This window comes from Moschus berezovskii, chromosome 28 (genome assembly GCF_049115385.1).
Source record: "Moschus berezovskii isolate FMDL1 chromosome 28, NW_MosBer_1.0, whole genome shotgun sequence".
NCBI lineage: Eukaryota > Metazoa > Chordata > Mammalia > Artiodactyla > Moschidae > Moschus > Moschus berezovskii.
In genome coordinates, this window is record NC_142487.1 from 14007946 (window position 1) to 14027248 (window position 19303).

Below are 19303 nucleotides of genomic sequence, written 5' to 3' on the forward strand. Positions count from 1 at the left end.
CTTTAGAATGGACTGGTTGGATCTCCTTGCAGTCCAAGGGACTCTCAAGAGTCTTCTCCAACACCACACTTCAAAAGCATCCATTCTTCAATGCTCAGCTTTCTTTATAGTCCAACTCTCACATCCATACATGACTACTGGAAAAACCATAGCCTTGACTAGACGGACCTTTGTTGGCCAAGTAACGTCTCTGCTTTTTAATATGCTGTCTAGGTTGGTCATAACTTTCCTTCCAAGGAGTAAGCATCTTTTAATTTCATGGCTGCAATCACCATCTGCAGTGATTTTGGAGCCCAGAAAAATAAAGTCAGCCACTGTTTCCACTGTTTCCCTATTTGCCATGAAGTGATGGGACTGAATGCCATGATATTAGTTTTCTGAATGTTGAGCTTTAAGCCAAATTTTTCACTCTCCTCTTTCACTTTCATCAAGAGACTGTTTAGTTCTTCTTCATTTCTGCCATAAGGGTGGTATCATCTGCATATCTGAGGTTATTGCTATTTCTCCAGGCAATCTTGATTCCAGCTTGTGCTTCCTCCAGCCCAGCGTTTCTCATGAGTACTCTGCATATAATTTAAATAAGCATAGGGTATGCCTCTTGCTCCTAAGGTTCTAGAACTTATGGAAACTCTCCTTTTCCATAATTATATCAATTGCAAAGCCTTAGGAAAAATTACGGAGAAGGCAATGGCAAGCCACTCCAGTACTCTTGCCTAGAAAATCCCATGGACGGAGGAGGCTGGTAGGCTGCAGTCCATGGGGTCGCTACGAGTCAGACATGACTGAGCGACTTCACTTTCACATTTCACTTTCACACATTGGAGAAGGAAATGGCAACCCACTCCAGTGTTCTTGCCTGGAGAATCCCAGGGACGGGGGAGCCTGGTGGCCTGCCGTCTATGGGGTCACACAGAGTCGGACACGACTGAAGTGACTTAGCAGCAGCAGCAGGAAAAATTAATCAAGTCAGTAAATAAAACCTACTAATCATTTCTCCTTCTCCAGAACTCTGCAACCTCTGTAACTCAGTTGGGTGAAAGACGATGTACTACCATTTGATGTTCACCACCCCACGACAAAGTCACCGGCAGATTTAAACCCAACAGGTCTCAGGGAGGCAGCTCTTCAACAGTGCACTGATTCACACCAAAAACTCAAGAAGCCCCCCACCCCCTGCTAGCTGCAGGCTCTTCTCCTAACTGCAGGAATGTGCCAGGGAGGGTGCAGCTTCGTCCCTGTGAGCAGGGGTGTGTTCTTGCATTGCTACCAGAAACCGTCTTTTAGAGAAAAGAGCCAGGAGAATTTCAAACTCAGTATAAGAGAGTGGGAGCCATGTTTTCTATGTTGAGAAGGGAACTTGGGTCCAAATATATGGACTGAGGACTCTTCACAGTCGAGCTTCTAACACCCAGCTTCGCCTTTCTTTGCGGGCTGCCCCCTGCTCCAACAGGGCCCACAACTGGGATTTCCTGGCACAAACCAAGTGTGCATTTTTTTCAGGCATTTCCTTGGCTGGAGTGTTCACCTCCCTCTTGTCCGGTTCAACCAATCCCTGACATGAAAGCCTGAGCCAGTCTCCACCAGCTGTAGGAGGTTAGGGGACTGCCCTGCCCACTGACAGCAGCCTCTCTGCCCACACCACCCCCCACCCCGCCACTTTGCCCCCACACGGGCAGTCTGCTCCCTCTCTGCCTGTCTCTGCAGCTCTATGCCCGCTCTGGGAAGCCCAAGGGCACACAGTAGGTATTCAACAGGGAGCATCTTCACAAAGAGGAGTGATGGCCCAGTCTGCCGGGGGAGCCCCCTTGCGGGAACACGTGGAGAGTCCGGCTTTTGGGAGAAATAGGAGGCCAATGCAAACAGCCCTTTGTGTCCACACTTCTGAGGGAGAGGAGGAGGTACAGGCAGCCAAGGAGAGCATTCTCACGCCAAGCAGATAATTATGTGTTCTTGGAAGCAGGTTTAATGGACTGGCTCAGAGCGGAGCTGGGAATGGGCTCTGAGGCCTGCCGCCTTCAGACGGGACGTGGCTCGGGCAGCCATTTCCCCATCCAGTTTTAACAAGTGGCCGACGCCTTATGGAAACTTTTGAAAGGCGCTCTGTTTCAGACCAGCCAGCTTGCACTTCATCGGGTTGCTTTAGCCATCTTTCCCTTCAGCTTGGGAGCACAGGAAGAGAGGAAACTGAAAAATCACTGAGTGCCTACTATGTGCCAAGAACCAAGTCAGCAGTTTCACTGTCCTAAGAACCCTTTAAAGGGGGAGAAGCAGAGGCCCACAGAGCACCTCGTGGCGGAGAAGAGAGTGAAGCTGGGCATCTCAGCTTCTGCAGCCTGTGCTCTTTCCAAACACTAACCTTCTCTTTACAAGACTTTTTTTTTGCTGCATGTCTCGCCCCTACCCCAAAGCCAAAATTCCCCCATTTGAGTAGGATAAACATTCCCATGGCAAAGGAACGCTGTGTTCCCCAGAGGAGATGCAATCACGTTGTTCCTGCTGAGGTTATGTGGGCTTATGAAATAGGACACTGGGCTGAGGGCCTGGCCCTCCTTCTCTGCCTCCCCCAGCTGTGCCCTGCAAGGCAGTTGGAGTAACAGAAGGAGCCCAGGGTGGGAAACTGGGTCTAATCTTGACTCAGTAGCAAGCTGCTGGTTTCCCTGGGTCTCTGCTCTCTGCAGTCATCCCAAGGCAGCAAGCTTGCTTCAGAAAGTGCAGAGAGAGCTACATCCATGTGAGAAACAACTCTTGGTCTGCTATTCCCTTGACTTCTCCGTCTATAAATGGGAATATTAACTGTGCTTGAGATATTCAAGAGAAGATAGAGCCTTTTTGGAAAGACTCTGGAGTCCTTCCATTGTGCAATCATTCATTCTTTCCATAATTGTTAAACATATATTGAGGGTTTATTATGTGCCAGGCTTTCTGCTGAGCAATGCATATACAGAAATCAACAGTAACAGGCCCTTCTTAAAGGTCTCGTGATGTATACACACATTCTTCATCAAAAAATATTTAAATGTTTGACGTCCCATAGTTGGGAAATAATTCCTACTCCAGTCTACTTGAGTTGCATCACTATGACTTCTGTCATATGTCCTTGATTATAAAACATACATCTTTCTCATAATTTAACATTTATTAAATCAGAGTGCATCTTGCAATTTTAATTGGCAGCATTTTCTTCTTTCATGGTAAGATACAAAATAATAACACAATGTTCAGTTGATAACATCTTCAGTTCAGTTCAGTTCAGTCGCTCAGTCGTGTCCGACTCTCCGCGACCCCATGAATCACAGCACACCAGGCCCCCCTGTCCATCACCAACTCCCGGAGTTCACTCAAACTCATGTCCATCGAGTCGGTGATGCCATCCAGCCATCTCATTCTCTGTCGTCCCTGTCTCCTCCCACCCCCAATCCCTCCTAGCATCAGACTCTTTTCCAGTGAGTCAACTGGTCGCATGAGGTGGCCAAAGTATTGGAGTTTCAGCTTTAGCATCAGTCCTTCCAGTGAATACCCAGGAGTGATCTCCTTTAGAATGGACTGGTTGGATTCAGTGAAATATGTTTGGTAAAGAAAATTATTTTCAACTGGATTTTCAATGTAATTCACAGACACTGAATTTAACACAAGGTCTTTCCAGAACATTTCTAGTAAATCCAGATATATAGTGTCATGAAGATCATGTGTCTAAATATCGCCCCTCACTTACCTGATGACTTGGGATTCATACCATGCTGTGTCACCTCTTGGCCACCAGAGGGAGAGAGTGCATTGGGAAGGGACAGATTCCCAGGCTTGCTGGCTTCCAGTCTGCTAAACCTCTCCAGCGTGCCCCCTCCAGGGCCTTCTGAAACTCACTGAAATTTCACCTGCAGTCAGGAAGGAAAGGCCTCTTCCAGAGCCATGGAAGCACCAGAAAGAAGAGTTGATCGTATATGAATGACATTGCAGACCTATGCTAAAAACCAGCCACGGTTTAAATGAGCTATTCCTGGGAATGAGGACAGGCCTTAGACAGGGCAGAGTTTGGCAGTTGAAGTACAGGTGGCCCCTCAAGTTCTCAAGACCTGAGACCCACAGTGATTTATAAAGTTACCCCACCTGTAGCCTTCCACCCTTTCTTCCTCCTTTTCTTCCTTCCCTCTTTCTTCTTCACTGAACTATTTATTGGATACCTACTACTTTATTTTTCTGGGCTCCAAAATCACTGCAGATGGTGGTTGCAGCCATGAAATTAAAAGATGCTTACTCCTTGGAAGGAAAGTTATGACCAACCTAGACAGCATATTAAAAAGCAGAGACATTACTTGGCCAACAAAGGTCCATCTAGTCAAGGCTATGGTTTTTCCAGTGGTCATGTATGGATGTGAGAGTTGGACTATAAAGAAAGCTGAGCATTGAAGAATGGATGTTTTTGAACTGTGGTGTTGGAGAAGACTCTTGAGAGTCCCTTGGACTGCAAGGAGATCCAACCAGTCCATCCTAAAGGAGATCAGTCCTGGGTGTTCACTGGAAGGATTGATGCTAAAGATGAAACTCCATTACTTTGGCCACCTGATGCGAAGAGCTGACTCATTTGAAAAGACCCTGATGCTGGGAGGAATTGAGAGCAGGAGGAGAAGGGGACAAGAGAGGATGAGATGGTTGGATGGCATCACCAACTCGATGGACATGGGTTTGGGTAGACTCTGGGAGTTGGTGATGGACAGGGAGGCTTGGCGTGCTGCAGCTCATGGGGTTGCAAAAAGTCAGACACAACTGAGCAACTGAACTGAACTGAACTACATGCCAGGCTCTGTGCTAGGAGTTAGGAGATACAGCAGTATAAGGAAAAATACTGGGTCCCCTGAGAGCATGTGACAGCAGACCATCAGAGAAGGCTTGTCCAACAGGTGATAATTAAGACAAAGACTGAGGGAAGAGCAGGAGTCATCCAGGTAAAGGGCTAGGGAGAAGCCTTCCAGGCAAATGGACCAGCACTTGCAGAGACTCTGAGGTAAAAACTGCTAAATGGAGGCCAGTGTGGGGCCCAGAAATGAGGAGCAGGAGAAGCACAAGACAGGCTAAAGCACAGTGGAAGTCAGTGATGTAAAGATTGAGCACCATGTTAAAGATGTGGCTTTCCACCTGTAGCCATTGGAGGGATTTAAGCAGGAAACAAGAGTGGACTTAAATGTTAATATGACGAATTTGACTGCTGTGGGTCACAGCTTGGAGGAGAAATCTGAGAAGAAGTGGGAGTAAGCAATTGGCAGTTATTTGGAGAAGTGGCAAGAGGTAATGGTAACTAAGTGGTATACTGGACATCAAGGTGCATTTTAGAGATTGTTTTGGGTTGGAGAGTGGAGGAGAAGGGAGTGTGGAGTTTGACTCCTGAGTTGTCTAAAGAAGAAACTTGGAAGGGGGACAGGAATTTTACTGGGATGGGCCCCTTGGAGAGAGGAAGACAGGACTCAGGAAGGAACATTACGAGTTGTCTCAGTGTATTAAGTCTAAGCTTCTGTGAAGTAAAGAATTAAATCTGCGAATCCATTTCTCAAAGCTAGAATGCAAATGTTAGATTTGGGGGCCATAGGTATGTAGATGGGAGATAAAGCCATGGCAGCAGGGACCAATGAGGAAAACTTCAGATCATACTGAGATACAACTCCATGCAGACCCAAAACCACCTCCCAAAGAAACAATAAATTCAAATAAGACATAACTGAGCTGGAGGAGACCAAAAAAGAATGGCAGAAGCAAGAAGGAAAGAAGTATAACTACCATGACACAGCCAGACTAAAGTGGAAACTGAAAACATTGTGAAGAGGTTGTTCCAAAACCTAGCCCAGGCTTAAGCCCTGGCCCAGTGATGAAAGGAAAAGGTGTCTTACATGGAGGAATAAGTGCACAATGGGTCACACAAGAGCTGCTTACTGCTCCTGGGGAGGGGAAGGAAATAGAAGCTGGAAAGGACATTGAGGGCAGAGGGGAGAGAAGGCCACTGCAGGCAAACAGACAGCAATATAGGCTGCATAGCAACTAAGAAAATGAACTTCTCCTAGAGCCCTCCTCAGTTGGAAACCCAGATCTACATGTACGTTTCAAGGGGAAAATGCATGTGCAACTAATTACTGCAATAAAACAGTACCATCGGCAGTATGAAAGATAGAGAAAAGATATTTTAGTGACCAGAAAAAAAAAGAGATATTCTCACTGAGTGGTCAGGGAACTCTGCACAGCAGAAATGGACTTTCTTCTGGACCTGAAAGAATGGGTGGGTTTTGAACAATGCAGGTCATGTTGGTGGAGGAATGGCTCCAGGCCCCTCTGGTAGCACAAGTGATGGGAACAGTAGCTCCCTCGTGTCAGACCTCAGGCCTCCTGTGGCCCCATCCAGCATCAGCCAAGTCTCTGGGGCTCCATCCTGACTCACCTGTTCTTTCCCTTTCCTTTTACCAGTTGCATCACCAATGAGCAGCCAAAGCCTGAAAGAGATGTCTGATGCTCACACTAACAGCAGCCCTCTCCTGGCAGAGCCTCTTTCCAGAAGATACAAACTCTACGAGTTGGAGTTTCCCAGCCCAAGCTGTCCCCCCAACTCCCAGGATGCACACCCAGCCCTGCCTCTTCTAGAAATGCCTGAAGAAAAGGTGAGGAATGTCCCTCCCAGGATGTTTCCCAGGTAGGGGTGGGAGGAAGGGTGAAGCATGTGTGATCTAATGCCTATAACTGTCACACCGAGGGAGATTCTGCCCACCCCCCAATACAGCTCACATCCACAATCAATCCTTCCTGACCTTAAGTGGAAAATGTGACTCTGTGTGTGACATGATTTTAAGGACAAGCAGAGAATGCATACTCTATACACACTTACAAGTCTTCCAAACAATCCCCCAAATCTGTCTCCTTGTATCTGCTCCATGAATTACCCTATTGTCTCCAAAAGGAAGCCCTCTTTCAAAGCAGGCCTTTAGTATTCCTTGGACCCAGCATCATCAAGGCAGCATGGCTAGCTACCAACTCAGTGGCCAAGGACCCAAGACTGTTAAGGTTATTAATGAGCTGTAATTCAGGTACCATAAAATTCATCTCTTTAAAGTATACAATTTACTGGTTTTTCACATATTTACACACATATGATGTGTGCACATAATAGTGTGCACACATCACTATTATCTAATTCCAGAATATTTTTATCACCCAAAAAGAAAGCCCATACTCCTTAACCGTCAGTCCTCCTTCCATCTTCCCCACCTCCCAGCCCCCGGCAAAACCACCAATCTACTTTCTGGATTTATAGATTTGCCCATTCTATATATTTCCTATAAATGGAATCATGTAATATATGCCTTTCATGATTGGTTCATTTAGCATAATATTTTGGGTTCTTTCAGTAAACATTCCTTTTATGGCCAAATAATATTTCATTGTATTTGCCATTGTCGTTCAGTCATTAAGTCATGTCCAGCTCTTTGCAACCCCATGGACTGTAGCACGCCAGGTTCCTCTGTCCTTCACTGACTCCTGGAGTTTGCTCAAATTCGTAAGCACTGAGTCAATGATGCTATCTAACCATCTCATCTGCTACCACCCCTTTCTCCTTTTGCCTTCAATCTTTCCCAGAATCGGGGTCTTTTCCAAAGGGTCAGTTCTTCACATCAGATGAACTGACTTATCTCAAAGTACTGGAGCTTCAGCATCAGTCTTTCCCACGAATATTCATAGTTGGTTTCCTTTGGGATTGACGGGTTTGATCTCCTTGCAGTCCAAAGGACTCTCAAGAGTCTTCTCAAGCACATTTCAAAAGCATCAGTTCTTCAGCATCAGTCTTCTTTGTGGTCCAGCTGTCACATCCTTATATGACTACAGGAAAAACCACAGCTTTGACTGTACACATCTTGGTCAGCAAAGTGATGTCTCTGCTTTTCAATATGCCTCCTAGGTTTGTCATAGCTTTCCTTCCAAGGAACAAGCATCTTTTAATTTCATGGCTGCAGTGACCACCTGCAGTGATTTTGGAGCCCAAGAAAATGAAATCAGTCACTGTTTCCACTTTTCCACCTTCTATTTGCCATGAAGTGATGGGACCAGATGCCATGATCTTAGCTTTTTTAATGTCATTTAAATCCAGCTTTTTCACTCTCTTTTTTCACTCTCATCAAGAGGTTCTTTAGTTCTTCATTTTCTGCCATTAGAGTAGTATCATCTGCATATCTGAGGTTGTTGATAATTCTCCTGGCAATCTCGATTCCAGTTTGTGATTCATCCAGCCTAGCATTTTACATGATATAATCTGCATATAAGTTAAATAATCAGGGTGACAGCATACAACTGTGTCATACTCCTTTCCCAATTTTGAACCAGTCAGTTTTCCATGTCTGATTCTAACTGTTCCTTCTTGACACACGTACAGGATTCTCAAGAGACAGGTAAGGTGGTCTCGTACTCTCATCACTTTAAGAATCTTCCACAGTTTGTTGTGATCCATACAGTCAAAGGCTTTTGTGTAGTCAACAAAGCACAAGTAGATGTTTTTCTGGAACTCCCTTGCTTTCTCCATGATCCACCGAATGTTGGCAGTTTGATACCTGGTTCCTCTGCCTTTTCTAAAACCAGCTTATACATCTGGAAATTCTCAGTTCACATACTGCTGAAGCCTAGTTTGAAAGATTTTGAGTATAACCATGCTAGCAAATGAAATGAGCACAATTGTACAGTAGTTTGAACATTCTTTGGCATTGCCCTTCTTTGGGATTGGAATGAAAACTGACCTTTTCCAGTCCTATAGCCACCACTGAGTTTTCCAAATTTGCTGACACACAGAGTGCAGCACTTTCACAGCATTATCTTTTAGCATTTAAAAAGCTCAGATGGAATTCTGTCACCTCCACTAGCCTTGTTCTTAGTGATGCTTCCTAAGGCCCACTTGACTTCATACTCCAGGTTGTCTGGCTCTAGGTGAGTGACCACACCATCATGGTTGTCCAGGTCATTAAGACCTTTTTTGTATAGTTTTCTGTGTATTTCACTACCTGTTCTCAGTGTCTTCTGCTTCTGTCCTTACCAAATAGGTCCTTACCATTTTTGTCCTTTATGGTGCCCATCCTTCCATGAACTATTTCCTTGATATCTCCAATTTTCTTGAAGAAATCTCTAGTCGTTCCCATTCTATTGTTTTCCGCTATTTTTTTTGCATTGTTCCTTTAAGAAGGCTTCCTTATCTCTCCTTGCTACTCTCTGGAATTCTGCATTCAACTAGGTGTATCTTTCCCTATCTCCCTTGCCGTTTGCTTCTCTTCTTTCCTCAGCTATTTGTAAAGCCTCCTCGGATAATCACTTTGCCTTCTTGCATTTCTTTTTCTTTGGACGGTTTTGGTCACTGCCTCTTGTACAATGTTATGAATCTCTGTCCATAGTTCTTCAGGCATTCTGTCTACCAAATCTAGTTCTTTGAATCTATTTTTCATCTCCACTGATTTAAGTCATATCTGAATGGCCTAGTGGTTTTCCCTTCTTCCTTCAATTTAAGCCTGAATTTTGCAATAACGAGCTCATGATCTGAGCCACAGTCAGCCACAGATCTTGTTTTTGCTGACTCTATAGAGCTTCTCTGTCTTTGGCTGCAAAGGATGTAATCAACCTGATTTTTATATTGACCATCTGATGATTTCCATGTGTAAAGTCATCTCTTAGACTGTTGGAAAAGTGTATTTGCTATGGCCAGCATGTTCTCTTGACGAGGCTCTGTTAGCCTTTGCCCTGCTTCATTTTGTACTCTAAGGCCAAACTTGCCTGTTTTTCTGGGTATCTCTTGACTTCTACTTTTTCATTCAACCCCTACTGATGAAAAGGACATCTATTTTTGGTTTAGTTCTAGAAGATATTGTAAGTCTTCATAGAACCAGTCAAATTCAGCTTCTTTGGCATCAGTGGTTGGGGCATAGACTTGAATTACTGTGATATTGAATGGTTTGCCTTGGAAATGGACTGAGGTCATTCTTTCATTTTGAGGTTGAACCTATTTTGGGCTCTTTTGTTTATGATGAAGGCTACTCCATTTCTTCTAAGGGATTCTTGCCCACAGTAGTAGATATAGTGGGCATCTGAACTAAATTCACCCATTCCCCTTCTTTAATTCACTGATTCCTAAGATGTCAATATTCACTCTTGCCATCTTTTGCTTGATCACGTCCAGTGTATCTTGATTCATGGACCTAACGTTCTAGGTTTTTACAGCATCAGCCTTCACTTTCACCACCAGACACATCCACAGCTGAGTGTTGTTTCTTCTTTGGCCCAACCACTTCATTCTTCTGGAGTTATTACTAATTGTCCTCTGCTCCTCCCCAGTAGTATATTGGACACCTTCCAACTTGAGGGGTTCATCTTCTGGTGTCATATCTTTTTGCCTTTTCATACTGTTTATGAGGTTCTCGAGGCAAGAGTACCTAGAAGTGGTATTTCTGGGTCACATGGTAAATCTACATTCAACATTTTAAGAAACTAATAAATTGTTTTCCAAAGTGGCTGCATTAGTGTTTATTCTCACCAGCAATGTACACATTGTGCCATTCCACCTCCTCAACAAACTGTGTTGTCTTTTTATTATAGTCTAGGTAAATGTGAAGGGACAGCTCACTGTGATTTTGATTAGCATTTCCCAAATGGCAAATGGGGCTTCCCCGGTGGCTCAGTCGGTAAAGAATCTGCCTGCAATGCAGGAGACTGCTTGCAATGGAGGAAACATGAGTTCAATCACTGGGTTGAGAAGATTGCCTGGAGAAGAAAATGGCAACCCACTCCAGTATTCTTGCCTGGGAAATACCATAGAGAAGCCTGGTGGGCTACTGTCCATAGGGTCACCAAGAGTAGGACTTAGCGACTAAACCACCACCAATGGTAAATGATTTTGGAACATCTTTTCATATGCTTACTGGCCACTTGTATATCTTCTTTGGAAAAATGTTTTTTCAAGTCCTTTGCTCATTTTTAAATTATGTTACTTGTCTTTTTCTGGTGGAGTTGTAGTCATTCTTTTTATATTCTGGATATTAGACCATTTCCAGATATATAATCTATGAATTATTTCTCCCTCTCTGTAGGTCATCTTTTCACTTTCTTGATACTGTCCTTAGAAGCACAGAGCTTTTAATTCTGATTCAGTCCAATTTATCTATTTTTTTCTTTGATTGCTTATACTTTGGTGTCATATCCAAGAAACCATTTTCTTATCCAAGGTCAAAAGATGTACACCAATGTTTTAATCGAACGGTTTTATAGTTTTAGCACTTACATATAAGTCTTTTATTCATTTTAAGTTACTTTCTGTATATGATTTTAAGTAGGGATACAATTTCAGTCTTTTAACTAGTGAGTATCCACTTGTCCCAGCACCATTGTTAAAAAGATTATCCTTCCTCCATTGAATTGTCTTGATATTCCTATCAGCAATCAATTGACCATAAATATATGGGTTTGTTTCTGGGCTCTCGGAGAAGGCAATGGCAAGCCACTCCAGTACTCTTGCCTAGAAAATCCCATGGCTGGAAAAGCCTGGTAGGCTGCAGTCCATGGGGTCGCTAAGGGTCGGACACGACTGAGTGACTTCACTTTCACTCTCACTTTCTGGGCTCTAATTTCTATGGGTCCGATTTATGTTTATTCTTCAGGCAATACCATACCACCTTGCGCGCTAGAGCTTCATAGTAAGCTTTGAAATCAGGAAATATGAGTTCCCCAACTGTGTTCTTTTTCAAGATCGTTTTATCTAATCTGAGATCCTTGAATTTCAGGATCCTAATCACCACAAAAAAATAAATAAATAAAAAGGCAACTGACATTTTGGTAGGGATTGTGTAAAATCTATAGACCAATTTGGAGAATATTGTATCTTAACAAAATTAAGTCATCCAGTCAGTGAGCATAAGCTTTCTTTTTATTTAAGTCTTTAATTTCTTTCAGTGATGTTTTGTAATTTTGAGTGCACAGTCTTACACCTCTTTTGTTACATTCAATCCAAAATATTTTATTCTTTTTCATGCTACATAGATAGAATTGTCTTCTTAATTTTACTTTTGGATTGTTCATTGCCAATGTATAGAAATAAAATCTGTTTTTGTATGTATATTGATTATGTATCCTGCAAACTTGCTGAACTAATTCATTACCTCTAACAGGTTTTGTTTGTTTGTTTGTTTGTTTTTGTAGATTTCTTAAGGTTTTCTGTATAAAAGGATGTCTTCAAATAGAGATAGTTTAAATTCCTTCTTTCCAATTTGGTTCCCTTTGGTCTTTAATAGATTTTCTGTGTTGTTGAAATAACCATGTGAGTATTTTTCTTTATTAAACAATCTATTGATAGTCTTTATAGGATGAAACAGTCTCAAATTCTTAGAATTCTCTTTGGTCATAATCTTTTTTATATCCTACTGGATTTGTTTTGCTAGTATTTGTTAAGGATTTTTGCGTCTATATTCATAAAGCATATTGATCTATATTTTCTTTCTTGTCATGTCTTTATCTGGCTTTGATATCAGGATAATACTAGCCTCATAGATTATCTTAAGAAGTGTTCCCTTCTCTTATGCTTTTTGGAAGGTATTAGAATTAATTCCTTAAACATTTGGTGCAATTCACAGATGAAGCCACCTGGACATGGGTTTTTCTTTGTGGGAAATTTTAGTTTGGTTTGACTTAGTTTTTAACTGATTTAGTTGCTTTACTTTTTTAGGGATCAATACAAGTTTTCTATTTCTTCCTGTCTCCCTTTTGGTAGTTTTTGTCTTTCTAAGAATTTATACAGTTCATCTAGGTTATCTGATTTGTTAGAATACCATTATTCATTTCTTTATAACCCACTCTTTGTAATCCTTTTTATTTCTTTAAGGTTGGTAGTAATGTCTCCTCTTCCATTTCTGATTCTAGTAACTTCAATCTTCTCTTAGTTTTCTTTGTCAAACTAGTTAAAATTTAAAAGGTCAACTCTGACCTTTCCAAGGACCTGACTTTTAGTTTCATTGATTTTTTTTGTTTGTTTTTCTATTCTCTATTTCATTTATTTTCATTATAATCTGTTACTTCCTTCCTGCCACTCACTTTGGGCTTAATTCACTGTTATTTTCTAATTTCTTAAAGTGAGAGGTTAGTTTGTTGAGATATTTCTTCTTTTAACATAGGTATTTACGTTTATAAATTTCACTCTATGCACTGATTTAGCTTCATCCCATAAGTTTTGGTGTGTTGTGGTTTTGTTTTCATTCATCTCAAAATATTTTCTAATTTTTCCTCTGATTTCCTCTTTGATCCATGGATTATTTAGGAGTGTGTTCTTCAATTTTCACATATTTTACAAATATCCTTCTATGTTTGATTTTCTTTTTTCTTTTCTTCATTTTTAGCTTTAATCCTTTCCCAGTGGATCTTTTTTTTACTCTTTTTAATTTAAATTTATTTATTCTTAATTGAAGGATAATTGCTTTATAATATTGCATTGGTTTATGCAACCTATCAATATGAATCAGCCTTAGGTATGTGTATGGCCCCTCCCTCTTGCGCTTCCCTCCCACCTCCTGCCCCATCCTACCTCTCTAGGTTGTCACGGAGCCCCAGATTTGAGCTTTCTGCATCATACAGCAAACTTCCACTGCCTATCTGATTTTACACATGGTGACGTATGTGTTTCAACGTTATTCTCTCAATTTGTCCACCCTCTCCCCCTCTCGCTGTGTCCTCAAGTCTGTTCTCTGTCTGCCTCTCCTTGCTACTCTGCAGATGGCTTCATCAGTACTATCTAATTTCACTCCACTGTGGCCAGAAAACATTGTGTATGATTTCAATCCCTTTACTAATGTTTTTAACCATAAACATGTTTTACTTATTTTATGGCCCAGCATGTTCTGTGGGCTTCCCAAGTGGTGTTGTTCAGTCACTCAGTCATGTCCGATTCTTTGTGAACCCATGGACTGCAGCACACCAGGCTTCTCTGTCCTTCACAAATACCCGGAGCTTGCTCAAACTCATGTCCACTGAGTCAGTGATGCCATCCAACCATATCATCCTCTGTCATCCGCTTCTCCTCCTGCCTTTAATCTTTCCCAGCATCAGTGTCTTTTTCAATAAGTCAGCTCTTCACATCAGGCGGCCAAAGTATTGTTGCTTCAGCTTCAGCATCAGACCCTCCCAGTGGCACCGTGGTAAAGAACCCACCTGCCAATGCAAGAGACGCGAGTTCGATCCCTGCATTCCCCGGAGAAGGAAATGGCAACCATTCTTGCCTGGGAAATCCCATGAACAGAGGAGCCTGGTGGGCTACGGTCTCTGGGGTCGCATAGAGTCAGTCACAACGAATCACACATGCACACAGCATGATCTATATTGGAGAAGGTTCCATGTGCACTAGAAATGGTATATTCTGCTGCTGTTGGGTGAAGTGTTCTACAGATGTCTATTTGGTCTAGTTTATTAGAGTTGTTCAAGTCTTCTATTTCCTTGATCTTCTATCTAGATAGTCTATCATTTTTTTCAAATGCAGTATGGAAGGCTTCAATTATTGTTATTGAATCAACTTTTCCTCAAGTCAATTCTAAAAACTACTGCTTCATAAATTTGGGGGCTTTTTTGTTAAGCATGTAGTGTTTATAATTATTATATTTTCTTGGTAGATTGATCATTTTATTATTAAACTTTTCTTTCTTACTCTCTAGTAACAATTTATGTCTCAGCTAAAGGTCTATTTTGCTAATGTTAGTATAGTCACTCCAGCTTTTGTTGTTTTTTTTTTAAGTAACTGTTTGCACAATACATCTTTTTCCATCCTTACAATCAATTTATATTTTTTAATATAAAGTATGTCTCTTTTAGAGAAGACATAGCTGTATAACTTTTTAAATTCTGTTCTGCAAATTTCTGTCTTTGAAGTGTGTAATCCATTTACATTTAATGTAGTTACTGGTAAGTTAGGCTTTATGCCTGCCATTTTGCTATTTGCTTTCTATATATGATATATCTTTTCTGTTCATGTATTATTTCACTACTGCCATCCTTTATCTTAAACAGGTATTTTCTAGTGTATCATTTTAATTCTTCTGTCATTGTTATGTATATGTTTTAGTTTTTTCTCTGAGTAGTTGTCCTGGATATTATAATTAAATGTCTTAATATAGTTTGGGTTAAATTCAACTTAATTACAATATTATACAAAGCTATGTTACTGTAACTCTACCCCTACCACCTTTCTGCTATTATTATCATACAAATGACGTCTTTGTATATTGTATGACCATCAACAATGGAGCTGACTGGCTCAGAACATGAGTTTTTTGTTGAAAAATTCAGACATATTGAAGAAAGTAGGAAAAACCACTAGGCCATTCAGATATGACTTAAATCAGTGGAGGTAACAAATAGATTCGAGGAATTAGATTTGGTAGACAGAGTGCCTGAAGAGCTATGGACAGAGGTTCATAACATTATACAGGAGGCAGTGACCAAAACCATCCAAAGGAAAAGAAATGCAAGAAGGCAAAGTGGTTATCCGAGGAGGCTTTACAAATAGGAAAGAAGAGAAGTGCTGCTGCTGCTGCTGCTGCCAAGTCGCTTCAGTCGTGTCCGACTCTGTGTGACCCTATAGACGTCAGCCCACCAGCCTCCCCCGCCCCTGGGATTCTCCAGGCAAGAACACTGGAGTGGGTTGCCATTGCCTTCTCCAATGAAAAGTGCAAGACAAGGGAGATAGGGAAAGATAGACCCAACTGAATGCAGAGTTCCAGAGACTAGCAAGGCATATGCCCAAGCCTCTTAAAGCCCCCTTTGGACATCCTGGTTTTTCCTTTTAAGGTTTTGATTAGCTTCTTGTTTCCCTCAATTGTTATCCACCACCTCAGGCACATTTTTTCCCAGTGTCCTCATTGCCTTAATGGAGGAGAGAATTTGAGGGGGCCTCACTTCACCATTTCTACTGACATCCTCAAGATATTTAAGTTTTGATGCAGTGACGAAGTTAGAGAAATCTGTAGACCGTTAAAGTACAATAGAAACATAATGTGAGCCACACATATAAGTTTAAATCTATATTACTATATTTTAAAAGTAAAAAGAAAAGAAATAGATGAAATTATTTTATTTTTTATAGATGTATAGCTGATTTACAATGTATTAGTTTCAGGTGTACAGCAAAGTGATTCAGTTACATATATGTGTGTGTGTGTGTGTGTGTGTTCTTTTCCAATTCTTTTCCCTGATAAGTTATTGCAATATTTTGTAAAATATTGAGTATGGTTCCCTGTGTTATATAGTGGGTCCTTGTTGCTTATCTATTTAATATATGGTAGTGTATATATGTTCGGAGAAGGCAATGGCAAACCACTCCAGTACTCTTGCCTAGAAAATCCCATGGATGGAGGAGCCTGGTAGGCTGTAGTCCGTGGGGTCGCTAAGGGTCGGACACGACTGAGTGACTTCACTTTCACTTTTCACTTTCATGCATTGGAGAAGGAAATGGCAACCCACTCCAGTGTTCTTGCTTGGAGAATCCCAGGGACAGCGGAGCCTGGTGGGCTTCCATCTATGGGGTCGCACAGAGTCGGACACGACTGAAGCGAGTTAGCAGCAGCAGCAGCAGTGTATATATGTTAATCCCAAACTAATAATCCCTCCCTCCTCTTCCCCCTTGGTAACCACGTTTGTTTTCTAGGTCTGTGTGTCTGTTTCTGTTTTGCATATAAGTTTCTTTGTACCGTTTTTCCAGATTCCACATTTAAGTGACATCATATGATATTTGTCTTTCTCTGACTGGCTTACTTCATTTAGTATGATAATCTCTGGGTCCACATGTTGCTGAAAATGGCATGATTTCATTCTTTTTATGGCTGAGTATAAATATACCATATTTTCTTTATCCATCCATTTGTCCAATTGATGGACTCTTAGGTTGTTTCCATAGTTTGGCTATTGTAAATAGTGCTGCAATGAACTTTGGGATGCGTGTATCTTTTCAAATTGTGTTTTTCCCCATATGTATGCCTAGGAGCAGGAATGCTGGATCATATGGTAGCCCTGTCTTTAGTTTTTCTACATAGTGTACTGTACCAATTTACATTCCCTCCAAGAGTGTAGGAGGGCTCCTTTTTCTTTACACCTTCTCCAGCATTTATTGTTCATAGACTTTTTGATAATGGACATTCTGATGGTGTGAGGTGATACCTCATTGTAGTCTTGATTTGAATTTCTCTAATAATTAGTGATGCTGAGCATCTTTTATGTGCCTTTTAGCCATCTGTATGCCTTCTGTGGAAAAATGTCTGTTTAGATCTTCTGCCCATTTTTTCATTGAATTGTTTTTGTGATGTTGAACTGCGGCTAGTCTAAATTGAGATGTGCTCTAAAATGTATTAATCTCTAAAATATGAAAACAGCTTATACAGGTGAAATTATTTGAATAATATGTTTTATTTAACTTAATATGTATGAATATATTATTATTTTAATAGATAATCAATAGAAAGTATCATTGAGGTGTTTTATACATTCTTTTTTCATACTAAGGCTTTAAAACCTACTTAAGCACATCTCAGTTCAGATTAGCCTCATTTTAAGTGCCAAGAGCCACATGTCCTACTGGCTACCATATTGGAAGACATAGTTTTAGAGCAAGGAGTCCTGACCCAAGGGTTCATAAATGGATGGAACTTAGATGGAGAAAAGAATTTATCTTTATTTTCACTAACCTCCAGTGAACTTTAGCATTTACTTCAATGATAAATATAAGCAATAAACAGCAGCCACATTAGTAGTACCTGGGATTTTTGTCATTGCCACAGATTGGGTTCTCCCAGGAAGCTGACTCCGAGATGGAGATATGGATCTAAGAAGTTTACTGGGGTCTGTCCTTGGGTCAATACTTGTAGAGAAGTGAAAGGACTGGGCCGAAGTTGGACTGTGATGTAGTCACCATAAAGGTCGTGGGTGATCCTACAGTGAGTTCTGGAGCTAGAATGGCCCTAGAGAGTTGTCCTGAGTTGACATCCCACATATTCACTCATCTCTACCTTGGAATTATAATCGGTATTGGTATTGGATCTACTGCCACTATATGCACATCGGGTTTTTAAAATATTATGATAACCGCATTTCAATATAATTGGTTTTCATTGCAATCTCATTTTATGCATTTACAAACATTCTGGAAAGAAGTCCACAGGCTTGCCAAACTACCAAAAGGGATCCATGGACACACAAAGTTAAGAACCCTGCTATGAGGAATGTGTCGGAGAAGGCAATGGCAGCCCACTCCAGTACTCTTGCCTAGAAAATCCCATGGATGGAGCAGCCTGGTGGGCTGCAGTCCGTGGGGTCGCTAAGGGTCGGACACGACTGAGCGACTTCACTTTCCCTTTTCACTTTCACACGCTGGAGAAGGCAATGGCAACCCACTCCAGTGTCCTTGCCTGGAGAATCCCAGGGACGGGGGAGCCTGGTGGGCTGCCGTCTATGGGGCCACACGGAGTCGGACAGGACGGAAGCGAGAGCATCAGCAGCGGCAGCATGAGCAATGCGTAGTGGTCCTGGAAGGAGCAGGCCTGCGTGAAGCTCTCTAGACAGCACTGCACAATGGACGTTTATCTGATAATCCCCTGTCTCTATAAAAAAAGAAAATCTCATAATCTTCCCTAGCCCCAAATGCCCCTGCTCTCAAAAAGTTCTGTTATTTAATGTTTTATCATGGCTCTTCCTGAAAGGATCTCCGGTCATCCAACGAAGAAAGCCACATTGTGAAGATTAAAAAACCCAATGAAAAGGATCCAAGAAGAGAAAGTGGGGCAGCCCCTCAAGGCTCTGCAGGCCAAGGGGGCGTCGGTTTCTTCCAAGCAATGGGCTACCTCACAGGCGAGATGAAGGAGTACAGGAGCTGGCTGAAAGGTAGGCAGATGTCCAAGGGTGACGCAGCCAGGCCAGGCCAGGGAGCCGGCGCTCCCCCTGGCTTGGACTGGGGAAGCAGCTTCCTCACTTACCCACGGCAGATCCCCACATTCGAGGTGTTCCAGCCCCAAGCTGGCTCCGGTGAGCGTAATATATGCTACCATCTGAATTTCCATGATTTCAGAATTCAGTGCATTTCACTGATTTTAGCTCTTTGCCAGTGCTTCACTCCTACCTGGGCTAGATAGGCAACCATAGTAGCAACATGTAAGCCATTTTCTAACAAACTAAATGGTCATTCCTTCACTTATTCCACTGTCATTTTTTATGTGCCAAGAAAATATTGGCCTCACCCTCCCCAGTGTTCCAGGTTCTTTCTTTTTAACATCATTCATCTCCCAGT

General features: G+C 41.9%; 1 protein-coding gene across 3 annotated transcripts in view; it reads left to right on the forward strand.

Annotated features, from left to right (window-relative positions):
* Positions 1-6455: 6455 nt before the first annotated feature.
* SLC14A2 (solute carrier family 14 member 2) overlaps positions 6456-19303 on the forward strand; it is a 66146-nt gene continuing 53298 nt past the window's right edge. For 2 of the 3 annotated variants that reach the window (XM_055417281.2, XM_088833349.1), the window contains exons 1-2: positions 6456-6635; positions 18720-18900. In XM_055417281.2, the coding sequence (XP_055273256.2) occupies positions 6456-6635; positions 18720-18900 (361 nt within the window). The remainder of the gene's footprint in view (positions 6636-18719; positions 18901-19303) is intronic. The other variant, XM_088833350.1, reaches the window with a different exon arrangement.